Source organism: Oryza brachyantha, chromosome 2 (assembly GCF_000231095.2).
Source record: "Oryza brachyantha chromosome 2, ObraRS2, whole genome shotgun sequence".
In the NCBI taxonomy this organism is placed as follows: Eukaryota; Viridiplantae; Streptophyta; class Magnoliopsida; order Poales; family Poaceae; genus Oryza; species Oryza brachyantha.
In genome coordinates, this window is record NC_023164.2 from 9069157 (window position 1) to 9088396 (window position 19240).

General features: G+C 45.7%; 1 protein-coding gene across 1 annotated transcript; it reads right to left on the reverse strand.

Moving 5' to 3' along the window:
* Positions 1 to 10717: 10717 nt before the first annotated feature.
* Positions 10718 to 13741, reverse strand: LOC102720398 (transcription factor bHLH144-like). The gene is made up of 3 exons (XM_006647162.3): positions 13683 to 13741; positions 13338 to 13534; positions 10718 to 12265 (listed from the first exon to the last, which is right to left on the reverse strand). The coding sequence occupies exon 3, from the start codon at positions 12127 to 12129 to the stop codon at positions 11377 to 11379; it is 753 nt and encodes a 250-aa protein (XP_006647225.1). The 5' UTR covers positions 12130 to 12265; positions 13338 to 13534; positions 13683 to 13741; the 3' UTR covers positions 10718 to 11376.
* Positions 13742 to 19240: the final 5499 nt, after the last annotated feature.

Here is a 19240-nt window from a genome sequence, read left to right on the forward strand (position 1 = left end):
GGCTGGGCCGGCCGGGCGGGGAAAGGTGGGCCGGCTCGGCTGGGCCGGCCCGGGAAGGAAAAGAAATAGAAAAAGAAAAAGGAAAAAGAAAGAGGGAGGAAAATTGGACTTCGGCCCAATTTGAGAAGGAAGGGAAAAAGAAAGGAAAAAGGAGGGAAAAAGGAAAACCCCACTTTTGCCGAGTTTTAAATTATTTTGTTTGGCCAAATTTTATACTTCTGCAATTTGAATTTAAATCCTGTTAGTCGATTTGCGAGCCTCGATTTAATTGATTTAATTCCTTTTAGAGGGATTTTTCCTGAGTGAATTAAACCAATTGTTATTTACGACTTTCTTTTTACGATTTTAGGCTTGGGATAAAACTCCGGGCGTGACAGGTGACCAGCGGAGGCGGAAGCCCGGAGATGGCTGGTGACCGGTGGCGGCGGAGACGAGCGGAGCGGCTAACCGGCGGCGGTAGAGGAGACGAAAGGCGGTTGCCTTGACGGCGAAGCACGGGCAGAGGGGGCGGAGCGGCGACGAGTCGACCAGTGGCACGGGCATGCTCGGGCGTGGGCAGAGGGAACTCGATGACGGCATCGCGAGGGCGACGGTGATGAGGGCGACGCGACAGCGGCAACGGCGCTTGGCCGTGGCGGCGGCGAGCGGCGGCAGAAGAAGTACGGGTGCGACGGCGGCAAGGCCGATGACATGTGGCTCGGCGCATGTGCACCAGACGCAGGCGAGCGGGTGACGGTCCGACACGGCGATGCAAGCACGACGTGCTGGCGGTGACTACAGTGATGGCGTGCGGCGGGCCGATCGGTGCAGACCACCGACAACACTAAGCAGCGAACGGCTAGCGGTGGAGATACGCGGCAGGCGGCAGCGTGGCTAGCGGTGACAGGGGAGAGAAGGTGCTTGACCATCAACATGACAACGTGGCTCGCATGCACGGAGGGGGCGGAAGAGAGGAGGGAGGAGGAAGGGGTGTGGGCTCACCGGCGCGATGACGATGAAGGCGAGGAGTGATGAGGGTGAGCCACGGCGGTCGGCGACGTCCCGAGACGGCGACGGCGTCGGGAAGACGACGACGGCACACGGTGGGCGGTGCAGAGAGGAGCGGCGCTCGGCAGAGATCGGGGTCCGACGACGTGGAGCGGCGGTGAGGGGCGAGCACAAGAGAGGAAAAGGAGGGTGGCAGCGGCTCAAGGGGAAGGGGTAGCAGCGGCGGCCAGAAGGAGATTTATGGGTGGCGGCTAGCTCGTAGGGCGGGGATGGTTGGCCATGGGATGCGCACGCGGGATCGGTGGTGGTAGTTGCGGCAGGTGGTTACGCGGCACGCTGGTGCTCTCATGGGCGTGGGGAGAGGCGGGCGGCAGTGATGCATGGGCCCGAGCAACGAGCGCGTGTGGCGGCGATGCGGTGACGGTGAAGCGTGGGTGCGAGGGCGTGGCACGGCTAGCAGCACGCGACACGGCAACAATGACCACGGTGAGGCAGCACAGCGAGACGGAGGCGGGGAGGATGCGAAGGGCGGCGGCACACGGCCACGACGACCGCCAGCGTGCAGCGGTGGCAAGTCGCTGCCGGCGACGTCACGGCGTGGGCACGAGTACGGCGGTGCGGCAAGGACGCAGTCAGTGGCGGCTCGGCGGGAAACGCGTAGCGGCACGACGACAGAGGCAAAAGGCGGCCGGTGACGCGGCGCGACAACGCGGATGCGGCGCGTGGTCGTCAGCGCGGTGGCGAGGAAGAGCGGCAGCGTGCGCGGGTGGATGGTGGTGTAGGGTGCCAAGGCAAGGTGACGACGCAGCGCGGCGGAGCGAGCTCGAGGGCGCGGGCAGAGTGCGGCCGGTGATAAGGCGGCGCGCCAACACAGTGAGGCAACGTCGCGGCGAGACGCGGGCGTGCGGCCGGAGGAAGACGACGGGACTGACACGTGGTCCCCACTTATCAATGGCCTAAAGAGAGAAGAGTAAGGCGGGACTGAGCGGGCTGCGGTGGGCTGGAGGGGAGAGCTCGGTCGACCCACGCGGAAGAGGGGAGGAGGCCGAAGAGAGTTGGGCTGGCGGGGCGACGGCCTTGTCGACTAGGAGGGAAAAAGAGGAGGGCCGTGCCCGAGGAGAGAGGGCTGTCGGCCCAGCTGGCTGGAAAAGAGAAAGAAGGGAGCGAAAAGGATAAAGGAGAAAAAGAGAGAAAAAGGAAGAGAAAAAGAAAAAGAAGAGGGAAAAAATGGAAGGAGAGAAGAAGATAAAAGGGAAAAGGAAATTGCCTCCAATTTTTGCTAATTTTTTATTTAGTTTATTAGAGCAAATTTTATTTTCTGAAATTCAAGTTTAGATCATGTTAATAATTTACAATGCTTTCCGGAAATTTTAGAATATCCAAAAAGCTTTCAATTAAATTAATTAATTAATATACTTGTTTTCTCTTAAGCTTTAATTAACAAATTATTTTTAATGTATTATTTAATTATTTTAGGGTAAAACTCTTGACGTGACAAGCTCCTCCTCCACTACTTGTATTTTACTCCATCCGTTTTACAATGTAAGACTTTTTAGTCTTGTCTAGATTGATATGGATGCTAATAAATCTAGACATATATACGAATTATATACATTCATCAATTGATGAATTTATGTAAGGCTAGAAAGTCTTACAATATGAAACGGAGGTACTATCTTGAAAAAACAGGCCTAAAGGAATCAAATAATACGATATGTCGTTCAAGGTTAAAGACAAAGATAGTATGCTCATGCAATACGTAAAATATTTAAGATTTAGTAAATTTAGCCACCACATATGACAGCTATTGTGCTTGTTTTAAATAAAATAGTATGGTGGCCCGCGTAAATTGCGCGGCTAGCATTATTATAAATTGTACTTATATTGGGTTTATCTCGATAATAATCAGTTTTTAAATTTTTCTAAATTATATTTTAACATGAAACCTCATTTACCTGTATTCTAAACAATACTTGTACATGAACTCTTTTCTATGTAATATTTAATTTATTATTTAAATTTGAGATACATCTAAATTGTGTATGTATATATTGACCTTTTCTCTTAAATTTTCCCATTTTTTAACTAAAATTTAGGATCTTTCCAAGTTGTAGTTACAGATGGTCTCTTCACTCAATATCAATTATTTTAAAATTTTTAATCGAGATTTCAATTTTTCTAAATTATATTTACACATGGACTCTTTTTATTTTTCTTTATTTTTAATTCTTAAATTATATTTCTAATCCAATTCTTTTTAACTGGAATTTTAGATGTTTCCAAATTATATTTATAGATGGACTCTTCCCTGAATATCAGTTTTTTTATTTGAAAATTTTATTAAAAAAAAGAAAATCACTCATGTGTATAGGTACTATTCATGTTTTATTATCTAATAAAATTAAAAATAAAGTTATCAGTTGTAAAAAATTAAATAAGATAAATACTATAAATTATGAAACTTCCAGTTATACGCGCATGTCGTGTAGCTATAAGATAAGAGGCAGATATTCCCTGCGACCAAATGACCTGCATCTTCTTGTAGAACTTCACTATGTCCGCCATGGCAGGCGACGCGCAGCGGATGGCGTCCACGACCACGTAACGCTTTGGATTTTCCTTTCCTTGTCCGATTAAAAAAAATACTATCTTTTCTTTTGATCTCTTAGTTTTCTTTTGATTCATGTGGGATTTTCTAGCCCATAAGCGTAAACATAAATATGGTTGGTAGATATTTTCAAATTATATATAGAAGGGTTTTTCCATCAATATCAATTATTTTAAAATTTTTAATCTGAGATTCCATTTTTTCTAAACTGTATTTACACATAGAATCTTTTTATTATTCTGAACAGAATGGAATCTTTTTATTAATTTTCTTTATTTTTAATTCTGAAATTACATTTTTAATATGATTCTTTTTAACTGGAATTTTATATATTTTCAAATTTTATTTATAGACGGACTCTTACCTAAAATATCAATTATTTTAAACTTTTAATCCGAGATTTCCAAATTGTATTTATAGATTGACTCTTCCCTAATATCAATTACTTCAAAAAATTTATCTGATATCTAGTTTTTTTCTAAACTTTATTACACATGGACTCTCTTTATTATTATTTTTATTTTTAATTGATCTTTTCTTTCCTTGTCCGATTTAAAAAATAACATTATTTTTCTTTGGTTTTCAATGTCCTATTCAAAAGAAACCGTTCTTTTCTCTTTTTCCCTCTTATGTTGGTCAGGATTCTATAAGAGAACTGATCTGTCTGATTGATATTTTTTTATTTTGTCCGATTGATTTTTTCTTTTTTTTTTCTCCAATGTCCAATTGATTAATTACCTTGTGCTGTCGTGTACGATCGATCTGCTTGATGTGCAGAGCAATTTGCCAAAGCATTAATCTCAGAATTTTCTTTTGTCCGGTTGATTTTAACCCTGGATTTTATTGCTCTCCGATTGGTACGTGCAGATCGATTGATATCCGGTTGATTTCATTGCTATCCTATTGGTATTTTTTTCTTTGTCTGATTGCTTCTTTTTTCTCCTATTTTTCTTCGACTAATCTTAGAATTTCTAGCCCGCGAGAGACAACGTGGAGCTTTCTTACCCTATATATTTTCTTTTTTATCTCTTATTTTTCTTCGACTGCTCGATAAAAAAACCTAATTTTTTTCCCTTTTGTTGTACGGCAACAGTGCGATTAAAAAACTGATTTTTTTCTGCTATTCCAAAAAAATATAATCTTTTTTTATCAATTATTTTCCTTTGATTATCAATATATCAATTACCAATGTGATACTACGTCCAGGCATGAGTACGATTATGATTGAGTTTAGAGATTTTTTTTTATTGACGTTGTTTCATACGACATGTGTTTGCCCGATCTTACACAGTTTTTTTTTCTTGACCGATTTCCAAAAGGAGAAATTTTCTTTTTTAATCTTATTAGAAATCTGAGATGTTTCTATTGTTGCTGTGTCACACGGCTCGTACTTGGTGTTCATATCGGAGACCAATTGTACACACCATATCGTCACACTAATCCAAATACGATACTAATTCTATATTTGCAGATATTTTTTCCTTTCCAGTCCGATCCAAAAAATCGATCTTCTTTAGTAAACGTGCTAGTCCGTTCTGTAACTCATAATCCTAAAAAAAACTCCTTGTTCGATAAAAAAATATTATCTTGTTTTCTCTTATTTATTTTCCTGGTCTGGGGCAGGTCATAGTATATTTCTGTTTTTCTAATTTTTATAGCCATTAATCTATACGTTATAATCTGAACCCTCTATGATCTAATGGTGTGGATTTTTCACTTTTTCTCCGATTAACGTGGTAATTTTTAGCCCATGAGATACAACGTGGAGCCTCATTTTTCTATTACTTTATATATATAATATTATATATATAATAGATAAATGCAGCCGCATGTTCACAACATACAAAACGATACTCTTCCTCGTTTAGTCGTTTATAATTATCACCATTAACCGTACTGATCACTGATAATTTTTAAATGACCAATAATCTTTCTGTATTTTGCAACAGGCCTGCTCATTCCATTAGGATGACTAGGAGGGTAGATTAAGCACAATGCGCTGGATCAACTGGTTCTTACTGACGATGGTAGTGTGCACGCACAAACACACTGCGCACCATAGGAAAGGAGACCGAACAATTCCGTCACTCCCTTTGATTTTTTTAATGTTTAACATTAACTTCTAAACATAGATATGAATCATATGATAATACGTCATATTAGTATTTTCATAATTATAATACATTTTGTTATAATTTGTTTATCATTAAGTAAAATTTAAAAATGAAATGTATTTTTGCAAAAAAAATGAATAAGACGAATGATCAAATGTTTGATGACTAAAAGTTAACAGCATGAAACATAATAATTGGAGGGAGGGGTAGAGATTAGATTATAACAAAAGATAAGTATGAAATACACTTCGATAAGGACGGGACTACTTGACGCGCGGTAGCTGGTTTGTTCTAACTAGCGACCCGATCTTGCTTACTAAAAATAGAAATAACAAAATTTACTACACGCTAATAAATTTACTACTTGCCAGAGTGTATCTTCTCTCCAAAACGTGACATACAATTTAAATGCTTCAAATACATATATTATGGAAGTTACATCCCACGGCATTAAATTTGCATCCCTCAGAATATCAAAATTGTATCTCGGCAATACTAAAAGTTACATCCCTGATCCAAAAAATATTGAAAGTTACATCCCTCAATGTTGAAGTTGTACCCCCGCCAATATTCAAAATACATCCCTATAGGACTAAAAGTTACATCCCCATGACATTTAAGTTATAACCGAACATTGTTAAAAAAAAGTTATAACCGAATAACACCAAAGTTACATCACCTTTGAAGTTACATCCCTACAATATTAAAGTTACATCCGAATAACACTGAAGTTATATCCCTAATATTAATGTTTAATCCCTGCAACATTGAGGTTATATCTCGACAACACTAAAAAATTACATCACCAAATAACATTGAAGTTATATGCCCAAAGAATTGAAGTTACATCCAAAAATAATATTGAAGTTACATCAAGGAGCTTCTTTAAAACGGGAGATACCGCCGGTTGCAATCCAGCCAGCACCACCTCGGCCACAAAGCAAGTCAAGGTTTGGGATAATCTTGAATGTAAAGTGTGTTGTTTGAAAGGAATAATGGAATTGACCGGAAATTGATTGGAGGTTGTTGGGAAAAAATACAGTAACTTCTAGTTGAACTGGCAAATGAGGAGAGAACTATAACACAATGGTGTAATCGTACCGTAGATCGGATGAGAGTTTAAGAAAAAATTGTATTTGAAATATAGGTGGTTCCAATTTGCTTGATGGACTAGTAGTATATTTTTAGTAAAGTAAGACATTTTTGGATCGGACATCTCCATGTGGGATCGGGTGGTCGATCAATGCGTCTCCAGTTAAGTCTATCGAGTGCGGGATTTACTTCTAATGTCATGACAAGTTACTTTTCTTTTGATTTAAGTTACTTCTATAATATATATAAACTGCATTTATGTTGTATTAAATTTATTTTTATATGTCTATAATATGACATAATTAAACCTAAAAGTAATTTGGATATATTACAAAAGTATTTTTTATCAAAATATAATCATGTGAGATCTTTTATAAGTATTTAATTGTTACGAATACAACAGTATAATCGGATCATAGATCGGACCGGTTGTTTAAGTGAAAATTGCATTTAAAGCATATGCGATTTCAATTTGCTTGGTGGACTAGTAGTATATGTCACACCCCGAGTTTCTATCTTAAGCCAAAATTCGTAAAAGAAATTGTTAAGTAACAATTGGTTTAATTTAATCTAGAAAACCCCTCAAAAAGTATTAATTTAATTAAATTGAAGTCTGCAAAGCATTAACTGGATGTAAACTCAAATTACAGATTATAAAATTTCGCTCCAAAACTAATTTGAAAATCGGCAAAAAAGTGAGGCTTTTCTTTTTCTTCTCTTTTTCCCCTCCTTTTTTTTTTTTGATTTGGGCCGCAGCCCAAATCTTCTTTTCCTCCTGGCCTAGTTCCTCCCTTTGTGCCAGCGCCGAAATCTTCTCTCCCTTCCTCCTCCTCCCACCTGGCCCAAGCCAGCCCGCCGCCGCCGCCATGGCCGACTCGGCCTCCTCCTCCGCAACCACCGCCGCCATGTGCGCAGCGGAGTCCGCAACTGCCCCGTCCGCCCTAGCTCGCCGTACCCCCCATAAATTCCGCCTCCCCATGCGCTGCCGCCCAGTTTCCCCTCCTGCACCCGAGCGCCGCCACCCCTTGCCGCCGATCGATCTCGCCATCCGTGCCAAGCCACCCCCGTCGTGGCCGTCACCCCGTGTCCCGTCACCGCGCCAACGCAACCCCACCTTCATCACCGATGGTGAGCCCCTCATACTCTCCCGCTCTCCTCCCCTTCTCTCCGCCGCCACCGCCGTGCCACCTATGCCGTCGCCGGGCGCCGTGGGCATCCCATCACCGTCGTCGTGCCGACCTGCTTTGCGCACAATCGCTGGTCGTCGTCGTCTTGGCCGACGCCGTGCGTCGCCGCCCGTCCCGCCTTTGCGCCGCCTCCGCATCTACGCGCCGGCCGAGTCGCCTCTGTGTCTCCGCGTTGACGCCGTAACCTCGCAATGCCCCCCATGCGCGCGCCGCCCGCCGTCGTTGTCGTGCGTCGTGCTCGGCCGCTACCCGTCCCAGCCGTCACCGTCCTCGCTCTGCCGCGCCGACCGCATCACTTCCACGCCTCTGTCGTCGTTAACGTCGCCGGGAGCCGGCGGCTAACGCCGCTCCTCTCCCCTCCTCTGTTCCCCTCCCACTGACGGGTGGTCCCCACCCATCAGCCTCTCTCCTCTCTCCCCCTCGGCCCCATTGATCAATCTCTCCTCTCTCTCTCCTCGCTAATGTCAGCGCCTCGCTATATTGCGCAATAATTGATTTAAGACTTTCTATTTAGTTATAAAAATCCAGAAAACATCTAAAATTCATAACAAATTCGTCCGGTCTCCGTTTAAGTCCATTCAAATTTTATTAAATTCATATAATTGCCAAGAATCCATTAAAAATACTTTCTTGTGTTGTTTCAGTAGAGTTTGTGCCTGTTTTATTTATTTTTGTGCTTTGTCACTTAGATTCGGAGCCCGCCGACGCGCCAATTTACTTTGAAATCGTCGCCGAAGTACCCCAGGTAAATGAACAAGGCAAGCGGCATTCATCTTTGACCATATTGAACCTATTATTGTAAAATCTCTGTGTTATTTATTCGAACATGCATTGTTTAAATTAAAATATTTACTGTATTTATTTTTCGGTAACCTATTATTATGCCGTTGTTATCCATATTTATTAATGTTATACTAGGGGTAAATTGAGTAGAGTTAGGCCTAGGTAATGCTTAGCTTTGCTTAGAACAAGGAGCTCATGGGATCACACATTAATCATGAATAGTTCTGAATAGATGATAATGATGATTTAATACCCGGTGCGGGTTAATGCCAACTAAAATATTGATAATTGTGGGTTGTGGGTGCATGGTTTTGAGAGTCGCACACATAGCAATTAAGGACCAGTTCGTAGGAAATCCTGGAAGTTATTTTAGTGCTAACCACAAGCCAGAAAAGAGCAACGGTGGGATTTGAAGTGTAATTGCGAACTATTCAATGTACTCAGGCTAGGGTGAGCGTGATGGAGTATGGATGAGAATCATGGTGTAACGATGGCCTATGTTGCTTCCGGATTCGGCTAGGCACAAGAGGGGGCTGCCCGCCTTGGTTTAAAGGGGGGAGCGAAACCTGTAGCGTGGTTCGATTGAATAGAGAAGGTAATGCGACGGGTCCTATCATAGTTTCCTTTCCAGCATGCCATGGTGGTATGTCGGCGCATGTTTCAAGTGTAGTGGGGTTGTGTCTTGTGGGTATAGTAGTACACATCTGATCAGAGTAAACCTATTCGAATAGCCGTGCCCACGGTTATAGGGCGAACTGTCAGATTCACTGTGATTAGTCGAACCTTTAATGACTTGAGTAAACTGGCTTTCACTTGGGACTACTGTAATGTGGTATAGCGTTGAGTAGTGGTTGCGCCTGTCATAACATGGTGTACTGTACAACTGTTATTTATTTACTTATTTACCTTTATTCAGTTTAAATCTCTGTTATTTATTAAATGTTGCTTTATTGCAACTAACCTTAGCCTATCCCTTATGATCCATTGCATCATTTATTACTCCTATTTCATGCTACTTGTTGAGTACGGTGGTTTGTACTCAGCTTTGTGTAATTTCTCCCTTCAGAGCTAGAGGTTGAATCCGATTGAGGTGAATCTTAGGAATGTCCGCTGTATCGTTGCTTGTGGACTGGAGCCGTGCCTCGCTGGAGCTAGTCTGCGTTATCTTTCCGCTGCATTTTTGTTAGTTTAATTGCTATTTTCAGTTGTTTCCAAGAACGATGGCTATGTAATCAACATTGTTTTTTTTACCTTGACTAGTCCTGGACATGGATTTTAATACACAATTAAGTTTAGAAATTTATGTGAGGAATTTCTGGGCATAACAGTATACTTGCAGGACATTTGATATTTCAGTCGTCGCTCGACAAGACTATAGAGTGGACGCGCACTAACAGTATACTTAAGTATGATTTTGTAATATTTAAATATGAATAGGTCTTGGTGGGGCAAAAGAACGGACGTCATATCACTATATATTCTCTAGGACAATCACTAATACTCTTTGCTCATAATTGAATGCGATTATGCGAGTGGTCTAGATTTCATTTCTCCAAGTCTCTTATTCATGCGTAGCAAAAAAGAAAAAAAACATAAGAAGTGTTACACATCTTTTATTTTTTTATTCAATATACATCTGTTTATTGTGTATGTTGAGAATTAATTGCTTGTTTCCTGGAGTTTTCTCAATGGAGTCACGCCCAATAGAATGAATGAGGAGCTACTCGCTCAAGGTAACCAAAGCTAAAATATTGGTTGGTGTAGCTCGACCGATATGGCAAGCTTGGGTCAAGATCATGGCACTCAAAGCATGCAGAAAGCCTACACACCCGAGAACCCAACACATATGCAAATGACACGCTACTCATCTCTGTGCTTTAAGACCAAATCGACCGAGTTAAGTAAACCAGCCCTCAAATTAACCAGCTAGGGTGAGAGACATGGCCATATAGCATTTAGCTACCAAGCTAAAGGGAAAAGGAGGGGATCATCAATGGACAATTCATCCAGGAAAAGATTGGGGGTGCCGGGTGCCAACAGCAGCACTGCAGCAGTGACATGGCAGGGGAGAAAGGGGAAAAAAGCTAGCAAGGCAACGAGCCAACAAGCGAAGAGGAGAGTAGACAAAGCCAAAGCATGCAAAATTGCAAACATGCAAAATGCTCTCTGCTCCTCTCCTCTGCCTGCTTAAATCTCCATATCCATCATCTCTCCACTACTACACACTACACTAGCCAAAGCAGAGCACTAGTAGCTAGCAGTACTAATACACATTGATGATGATCGTTGCCTCTCCTCTGTGCCCCATCCATGCTCTCCCTCATCATGGACGGAACATAGAGCCCATAGCCATGAAGTAGAGCGCACAAAAAGAGTTTGGCCAGATCATGGCACTGCGACAAGAGCATCAACTAGCTAGCTACCTTAGCTTAGCTTGGCGATGCCAATGCTGACCAAGGTATGGAGAAATGGATGATGGGGGTAGGGTACATGTTGTGCAGTGTTTAGTTTCAGTAGTACTTGATCGCTGCTGCTGCTGTAGCAACTGCCTTTTTTTCGCCGGTGTAGTCATCGTCGTCGTCGATGATGATGATGATAGTGGTGATCAGTTGTCGGAGCCGCGCACGCCGGGCTTCTTGACCTCCACCTTCAGCGACTTGAGGTACCGGACGGCCTCGTTGAGCACGGCGGGGGTGTCCAGCTGGTTGCCGCCGGGGAAGATGCCCTTGAGCGTGCGCACCATCTTCTTCATGCGCTTCTTCTTGTGCCGGGGCCTCGCCTGCTCGCCGCCACCGTAGCTGGAAGAGCACGTCGAGTCTGGGGAGCTGCTGTCCCGGTACCCCGGCGTGCGCCCCGTGGTCACCACGTCGTCCTCGTCGCCGTCCTCCGAGCTGAGCAGCGCGTCGATTTCGTCCATGTCCTCCTTCTGCCGCACCGAGCAGCTGTCGTCGTACTCGACGTTGTCCCTGTACGCTCCCTTCCTAGCGTCATGCGCGTCGCCGCCACCGTACGCGTTGTTGTTGTCGTACGCCGATGATCCGCCGCCGAACTTGTGGGCCAGCGAGGGGTGGAACATGACCCGGCTCTTGGTGCACGTCTGGTCGAAGATGACGTAATTCTTGGGGCACGTCGCCGACGGCTGGAACTCCAGCTCGTTCATCGGCGCTAGGAAGTCATGCGTCCTCCTCCCAACCATCGGGTCCTCGTACGCCGCTGCCACCGCAGCCGGGTACCCGTCATTGGAGTAGTACGACCCTCCAGCGTCGTAGCCATAGCCGCTGCCGTAGCCGTAGCTGCCATACCCATATCCCTGGGGCGGCGAGTCCCTGCCACCGTAATACCCGTGGTCTCCCTGCATCACTCACTTCCAAACTTGGTCTCCTCTGTGTGTTTCTCCTCTGCTCGGTCGTCGGGGGAAGGAAGGGAGAGGAGAGGGGGTTTATGTACTGGTCAATCTACGTCACAAGCTTGAGAAGGTGATGGAAGTACTCAGCCTGCACGATCACAGATCCAAAACAACAAGAAACATAGCATCAGAGATATATACCCAGATCATGGCATCGTCCGAATAGGCAAATCAAATGGCAACGGATCTCAGCCCCTGTAGTGGTCAAGCAACTGGTGCAAGATTAAAGCGACTTTTTGTCTGCAAGTACCACCAACTTTGGCCTACCACACACACATATGGAGTACACATACATGCATACTGTTGTCCACACAAGGTGGTGTGCACAGAACTAACGGTTTCGCGAGGGTGCAAACAGGGGACAAGGCAACTTGCATTGCATAGTGCCTGCCTACTGCTACAACTGCTCCAATATTTTTTTGGATTTTTTAAGGACCCCAGACCGCTATTGCCGCTTGTAGTAGCAGCAGAACAGACGCAGTGAGAGGGGCAAAGCGGCCTAGTTTTTACTAGTAGTGTTAGCAACATTTTTTCCGAAAAGAAGGGCACGCCGGGATCCGGAGCGCGTGCCGGCAAAATACACCATTGCTAGCTTACCTAGGCCAGGTTGCGTGTGACCAGGCGCGTTGTTTGGCTTGGCATGCCGTGCAATCCACTCCAGGAGTGGGCATGCCGCAGCACAAACACCATACCAAGTTTACAACAGCAACACGGGCATTCGAAGAGGAGTTCAGGACAACAGGAGACTTCAATTTTCTTGCAATATATTTCTCAGTGTACCCAGGGAAATGTTGTTCAGTCAGTTACCATAACACAAATAAAAATTTCAAGGGAGGAAAGAAGTCAGCTCCACAACATAGGTTATTATGCTAGTATATGGAGTAGTAGTGTATTGTTGGATGTGGAGGCTTGACAGCAACACAAGCAAGGCTAACTTATGCGACACTTGACTTATGGTTGTCATCACAAGACAACCGAGCTAACAGGACGTGTCACTTTTACACTGACATGCCAAACGCATTATCTTGTTTTTTCCTCCAACTATAAGTAAAAGCATGCTTGCGATTAAACATAACTAGTTAAAGGTCATTAGCAACCGTAGAAACAGAGGCAGCAGAGTAAGGAGAAGGAGCAGAGATAGAAAGAGAGAGGGGCAATACATGCAATGATCGAGCACCTAGCAAACCCTGGTCAGCGTGTGGTAGTACGTGATGGCGCCACTTCTCATCACCGCCTCAGTGCACGCTTTGCTAGGAACCCCCGTACTCCCGTGGAAGCCAATGCACATTCTCAGGCGAGACCATCGCCACCACCACGTTGGCCGATCGATCGAGGGAGCAGCTAGATTAGCTCTTATCTGCAAATTCAGAGCACGATCGATCATTATTTCATTAGCTGTTCAATTCACCAACCACGTAGCATTAAATGTCTAACAAGGGAGCTCAGGCCAGAGGTAGTAGCTGCCCTGCAGGCATGACAGATAGAACAGAAGCAGAGGCACTCACACGAAGACGACCATGGCATCGCCGATGATCAACGGAGAGAAAGACGGGGGAGAGTGCAGGGCGCGGACGAAGGAGGATGGTTTGTGCAATGGAGAATTGGCGAGGAGGCACAGGATTTATAAAAGGGTCTGGGATTTTTTTTTTCACTGGGGGGAGTCTTTAGGGCAGCCTCACCGTGCCCCGTCTTTAAATTTTATTCCCTTTCACTTCTTTTGAGTAGATACAGGTGCGGATAAAAAGCGAGATGATACTACTACTACTCATACTAGTGTGTGTGCGTGAGTGAGAGTGAATGAATCGAAGAGGAATTAATAATGAAGCGAAGAGGGGGATGATATCGTCTCGCCGAGTGTGGCTGCGCGGGCACTTGATTGGGGTGCGGTGGGTGCGCGTGCCTCCTCGTGCCCCTCCCCCTGCTCCGGAAAGCCTCGGCAACCCAGCTCACCCCGACTAGCTCGTGGTAGTGTAGTAGCAGCAGTAGCTCCTCGCTCGCTTCTCCTCCTGCTCCTCGTCCACACCTCCCACGTGTCGCCCACCCGCCTCCACCGCAGCAGCGTACGCCTCCGGCTTCGCGCTGGATAAAACCGGCCGGCGGAGGTGGATGTGCGTGGCCAGCGCGCGTGCGCCGTGCCGTGCCGTGCAGCCTGCGCCAGCGGCTGATCCGCGCATGTCCGTCCGTTCGTCCCGCGGCGCCACGCCGAGATGCTGAGACACGCTGCCGTCCTGGCCCCGGCCCATCGAGTCGGCCAGCGAAAAGCAAACCACGGCTCGGCTGCGTGCGTGCGTGCTTCGACCCGCACCGCGCACGTGCACCCACCGCCACCCCCACACCAGAACGGCACCACCACTTGGGCTATTCCCGCATGCGTTGTTGCAGCAGGTGCGCGCAGAGCTCTCGATAGATGGATGGATCATGAGCTACCTGTATGCCAAAGTGCTCCAGGCATTGTTGTACCCTAGCGGCTATAGCTACCGTACGCACGCACGGCTATGTATTAGTACCACTGATCTACCGTTCGTATCGTGCACGAGCATGGCAATATTGGCTCCTTTGACCAAGTGAATATACGTCTATCCGATACCACATGCCAGTATTTGTGAGTGAATACTACTGTTACTAACACACACTAACACAAAACGCTTGTTCTTCGCCGATGCGAGACAAAACCGTTTGATCGTTCACTTGCAGGAATAAAAATCATCGAAAAAAATCCAGTTGTTCTCTGACATGGATGGATGATCTGGTCTGGCCTGGTGCAATCAAACGTGCAAGCCAGGATATGATGCGTCCTGGCAGAAGAGCCAATCCAGGCACCGCTGCTGCGACTGCGAGCTAGCGACGGGTCAGAGAACGAGAGAACCGGCCCCTCTTTCTCTCTCTACGAGCAAGGTTAATAATATAGTTAACAAGTTAGCTATAAGGTTTTTTATAGTCTTCTTTTAGCCCACATATATACTAATTAGCTCTTCATCATTAATACAGGATCCACATGTCAATCTCACAGAGTTTCTTGGTTCCTGTGCTCAAGCTGGCTACAAGCTAACAACCTACTTACACTCTTTCTCATCCACTCTCTCCTCCACGTAAACATATAGCCAATTTATAGTATACTTGCTTAAAGGCAGTGGCAGCGAGCATAGCATTCACATTGGCGTCGCATCGTGGCCGTCAGATCGTCCTCGGGGGCAGCGGTGGCGCAGGCCCGGGCGTGTCGAATTCTGGTGGACAGCCGTCGGATCCAGCGCGCGCGTGCCAAAGCGCACAATCCACTGCCCCAGCAGGGGCCCCACGCGACCTCCGACCCCGACCTAGCCTTGTCGGAACAGAAGCCGCCCCTCTAGCTGGGCTATTACCCCTATGAGACGCTGACTGGTGGGGCCCCCGGTCGCTGACAGCAAAATAAGCGCGGCGGCCCTCACGGCGCTTGGGGGCAGCAGCATCATGCCCGCCGCGCCGCTGCTGGTGGCCCCCCTACACCCTACTACTACTAGTAGGCGACTTGGAGGTGTTAAACTTGTGGAGGCGTACTTCACTCGTCATGGTTTTGTCCACATTTTGCGAGCAGCGAGCTGATCATGCCCAATTGCTGAGTGACCCGTTTTTTTATATGAAAATTTGTAACCATTTCATTCTGATTTTATGAAAATATATTATTGGTATCTTACTAACATGTGAAGCACATATAATTCATTGACATGTGAGCTAAAATGGCAATCTTTGATTTAGCAAAATTATAATGATATATAGTTCTATAAATTTTCCTTTCTTATATGTTAGTTAAAATTATCTCTTTCTATTTGTGTTATTTAAATTTGTGCACCACATGATACCATTATCGTCAGTAAACAACCATTTGAACGTTAAGTCAACGGAGAAAAAGCAAATTTACAGTTAAAGGAAAATTTCATGTGTGATCTATTTCACATAATAAATTGTACGATATACATGTATATAGTTGTTATATTTTACCAAAAAATTGCTATATACTATTATATAGTATCTCTATAGGGAAAATGCATAGGAGTATTTCTCTATTGACTTCACAGTCAACCAGCAGTTCCTTGATGGCCGTAGCATCCTAAGAGCAAGTTCAATAGTATAGCTAACTACTAGCTTCAATTCACCTATAATCAATCTAATGGCCAATTGATATAATAGTTACTTACAAAACATCAATACATGGTCCTACATGTCATACACATATTTTGTCTTGGAGTCCGTGTACATATGACTACAAATTAGTAGCCCACCTCTATTATCTCTTCACTCTTATCTCTTTAAAATATGCTTATAGCTAGCTTATAGCCTGCTATTGTACCTGCTCTAAGATATCCTAATTTCAAGCAATGACCTGGAGTGGAAAAGACAATTTCGAGTGATCCGTAAGAGAATCTTATTTTACCAATTTCCAATACAATAATTATTCAATGTCATTGTTATTTGCTCTCACATTTTTTTTTCTCATTTAGGACCCTATTTATTTTCTACTCCATCCATAAGCATGGTGCAGTTTGCCATAGCTAATGCCACATCTGGTGGCTAGTCTTACCTATATAAATTATATGATCTTTTATACATGGCAACAATATAGCCAACTACTAGCTATAAATTATCCATAACCAACTTAATAGTCAATTTATACAATAGTCACATACTACACAATTAATATCTGGTCCCACCTATCATATACACATATGTCTTGGAGTCCATGCTATAGCTGGCTACAAATCTGTAGCCCACAACTCTTCTCTTTTCTCTCTTATCACCTTAAAATATACTTATAGCTGGTTTATAATCTGCTATTGTACCTACTCTAAATCGTCCTTTTGACCTTAGTATCGATTCATTAAGAAATGAGCAACATATTTGTGCAAAAAAATTTACGACGACCACATGATTGAACCTAATTAATGCGATAGCCAGCTACACACTGTTCTCAATACTCAAATTTGGATAACATAGTTCAGATTCATGATTAAGAACATATAGGTACATAGAGCATATACCAAGAGGCCCTAACAAAATTTGTACATATATACTTCGTTTCTCCACACACATTAACAAAGTATTTGGGATATTTTTGTTGTAGCGAACTTGAGTGCATGCAGTAGAATTAACAAAAGACACGGGGGAACACCATGCGCCCACATGGGCAGGCAAGGTGGGTCAAAAACACATGCCCCGCATGCATTCATCCACAATTCATAATTCCCCTTGATTCAACCCCACTCGCTCCATTATACGCTAGCGAGCTAGTGCGGCCTCACATTTGTAGTATGGAGTAGCAGCAGCAGCAGCTGATGCCATGGCAAGATCGACAGCAACACTGAGACAGACAGTCACCTTAACCAAACAAGATTAATTAGCGCCCGCATGCAATTAAGCACTAACACGTTTGCGTATGGATGCATGCATACTTATATGGTAGTAGTTAGTAGCACTCCTTGCACCACATGGCTGGAGCACGAAACATGGCTCTTACTGGTGTGGCCAACGTCACCGAGCCATGTGTGGTCCCTGCACAGTGCCTTTTTTGTTCGTGTAGCTTAAGCGGCGCAATGCATGCAGGAGAGATGTTGCAAATGCAATGCGATGCAACGCAACGCAGCGAATCGATCGGTGTTTGTGTATAGTTGATGGCATGATGATGACTGTGGTTTGCTGCGTTTTGCAGCAGAGGGGAAGCCTGCGTAGAGCAGGTCCAACAGGGCGCAGAGTGGCCTCCCGAGGCGTGCGGCTGTCGGGGAGGGGAGGGGAGGTGTCCTCGAGTCGCTGATGGATGCCATCATCATATCGCCGCCATCAGTGGCGAAGCTTCACTGGAATGTCTACGGGGGGCCGCGCCCAGTGTCCGTGGTCGGTTTCATCCGTCGAAGCCGCGTCGTGCAGCCTGCTCCAATTCGTCGTTCGCCATGGGGGCAGGCAAGCGCGCTGTTTTGCCAGCTCCAGTTGATGTTGCAGACATACGTACGTACGTACGTACGGTGCTGATTTTCGATCTCACAACATCACGCATACTAGGTCCATGGATTAGTACAACAACAACAACAAGAAGCTAATTAATCAGCGACAATTTTTTTATTTTTGTTACTGGGGGCCCATAACCCAGTTTGGCTCCATGCGTGCCGCTGATGCGTGCTGGGCCTGAGCTACACTTGTTCGTACTACGAGTGCAAAGCTACAATATCGGCATGGGCAAGGTGGCCCACCAATCAGGGGACGCGGCTGGCTCGCCCTCGCCCTCGCGCGCTGCTACCGCCACTGCGTTTGGTCTTGGGGTTGCCTCGGCGCGAGGACGGCATGATGTTGTCCAGTGGAGGGAGGATAATGGAGCCAAACTGGGTTATGGGCCCCAGTAACAAAAATAAAAAAATTGTCGCTGATTAATTAGCTTCTTCTTCTTGTTGTTGTTGTACTAATCCATGGGCTTAGTATGCATGATGTTGTGAGATCGAAAATCAGCACCGTACGTACGTATGTCTGCAACATCCACTGGAGCTGGCAAAACAGCGCGCTTGCCTGCCCCCATGCCGAACGATGAATTGAACCAACAGCGCAGGCTCAAGGACGCCATCATGCCATCCTCGCGCCGATCCGGGCGATGCGGGCGGTGCGGGCGATGCGGGCTTAATGCATGTTACTGTTAGTATACTGGCGATGCGGGCGGTTACTGTTGGTACCAGCTGCCAATAACGCACGCTCGCTCGCTAGTATGATACGCGAGGCGCCACGGCTAGGCCGCGCGGCACATGCATGCATGGACGCATGGTCGTTGGGGCATGGGGGGAGTGAGTGACCGACCCGATACGGCGCCCCGTTCGCGGCTCGCAGGTGGTGGCTGCTCCTCCTGCTGCTGCTGCCGGGGTTGGCTCTGCGTAATCGAGTGCAGGGGAGGGGACGGAGGTGATGATGGCGCCCGATCCGGCACGGTTCCGGTGGCGCCAGATCTTATTTGGGCGCCACGAGCTCCACAAATGCGCCCAATTATGACCGCGCACGCCACGCCGCGCCCCGCTTCACTCGTCGCACGAACAGAGAGATGTACTACGTATTTAGA

What these genes read in the sequence shown, in the direction of transcription:
- LOC102720398 (XM_006647162.3), bottom strand. Translation starts at nt 12,129, where the DNA reads ATGCAGGGAGACCACGGGTATTACGGTGGCAGGGACTCGCCGCCCCAG.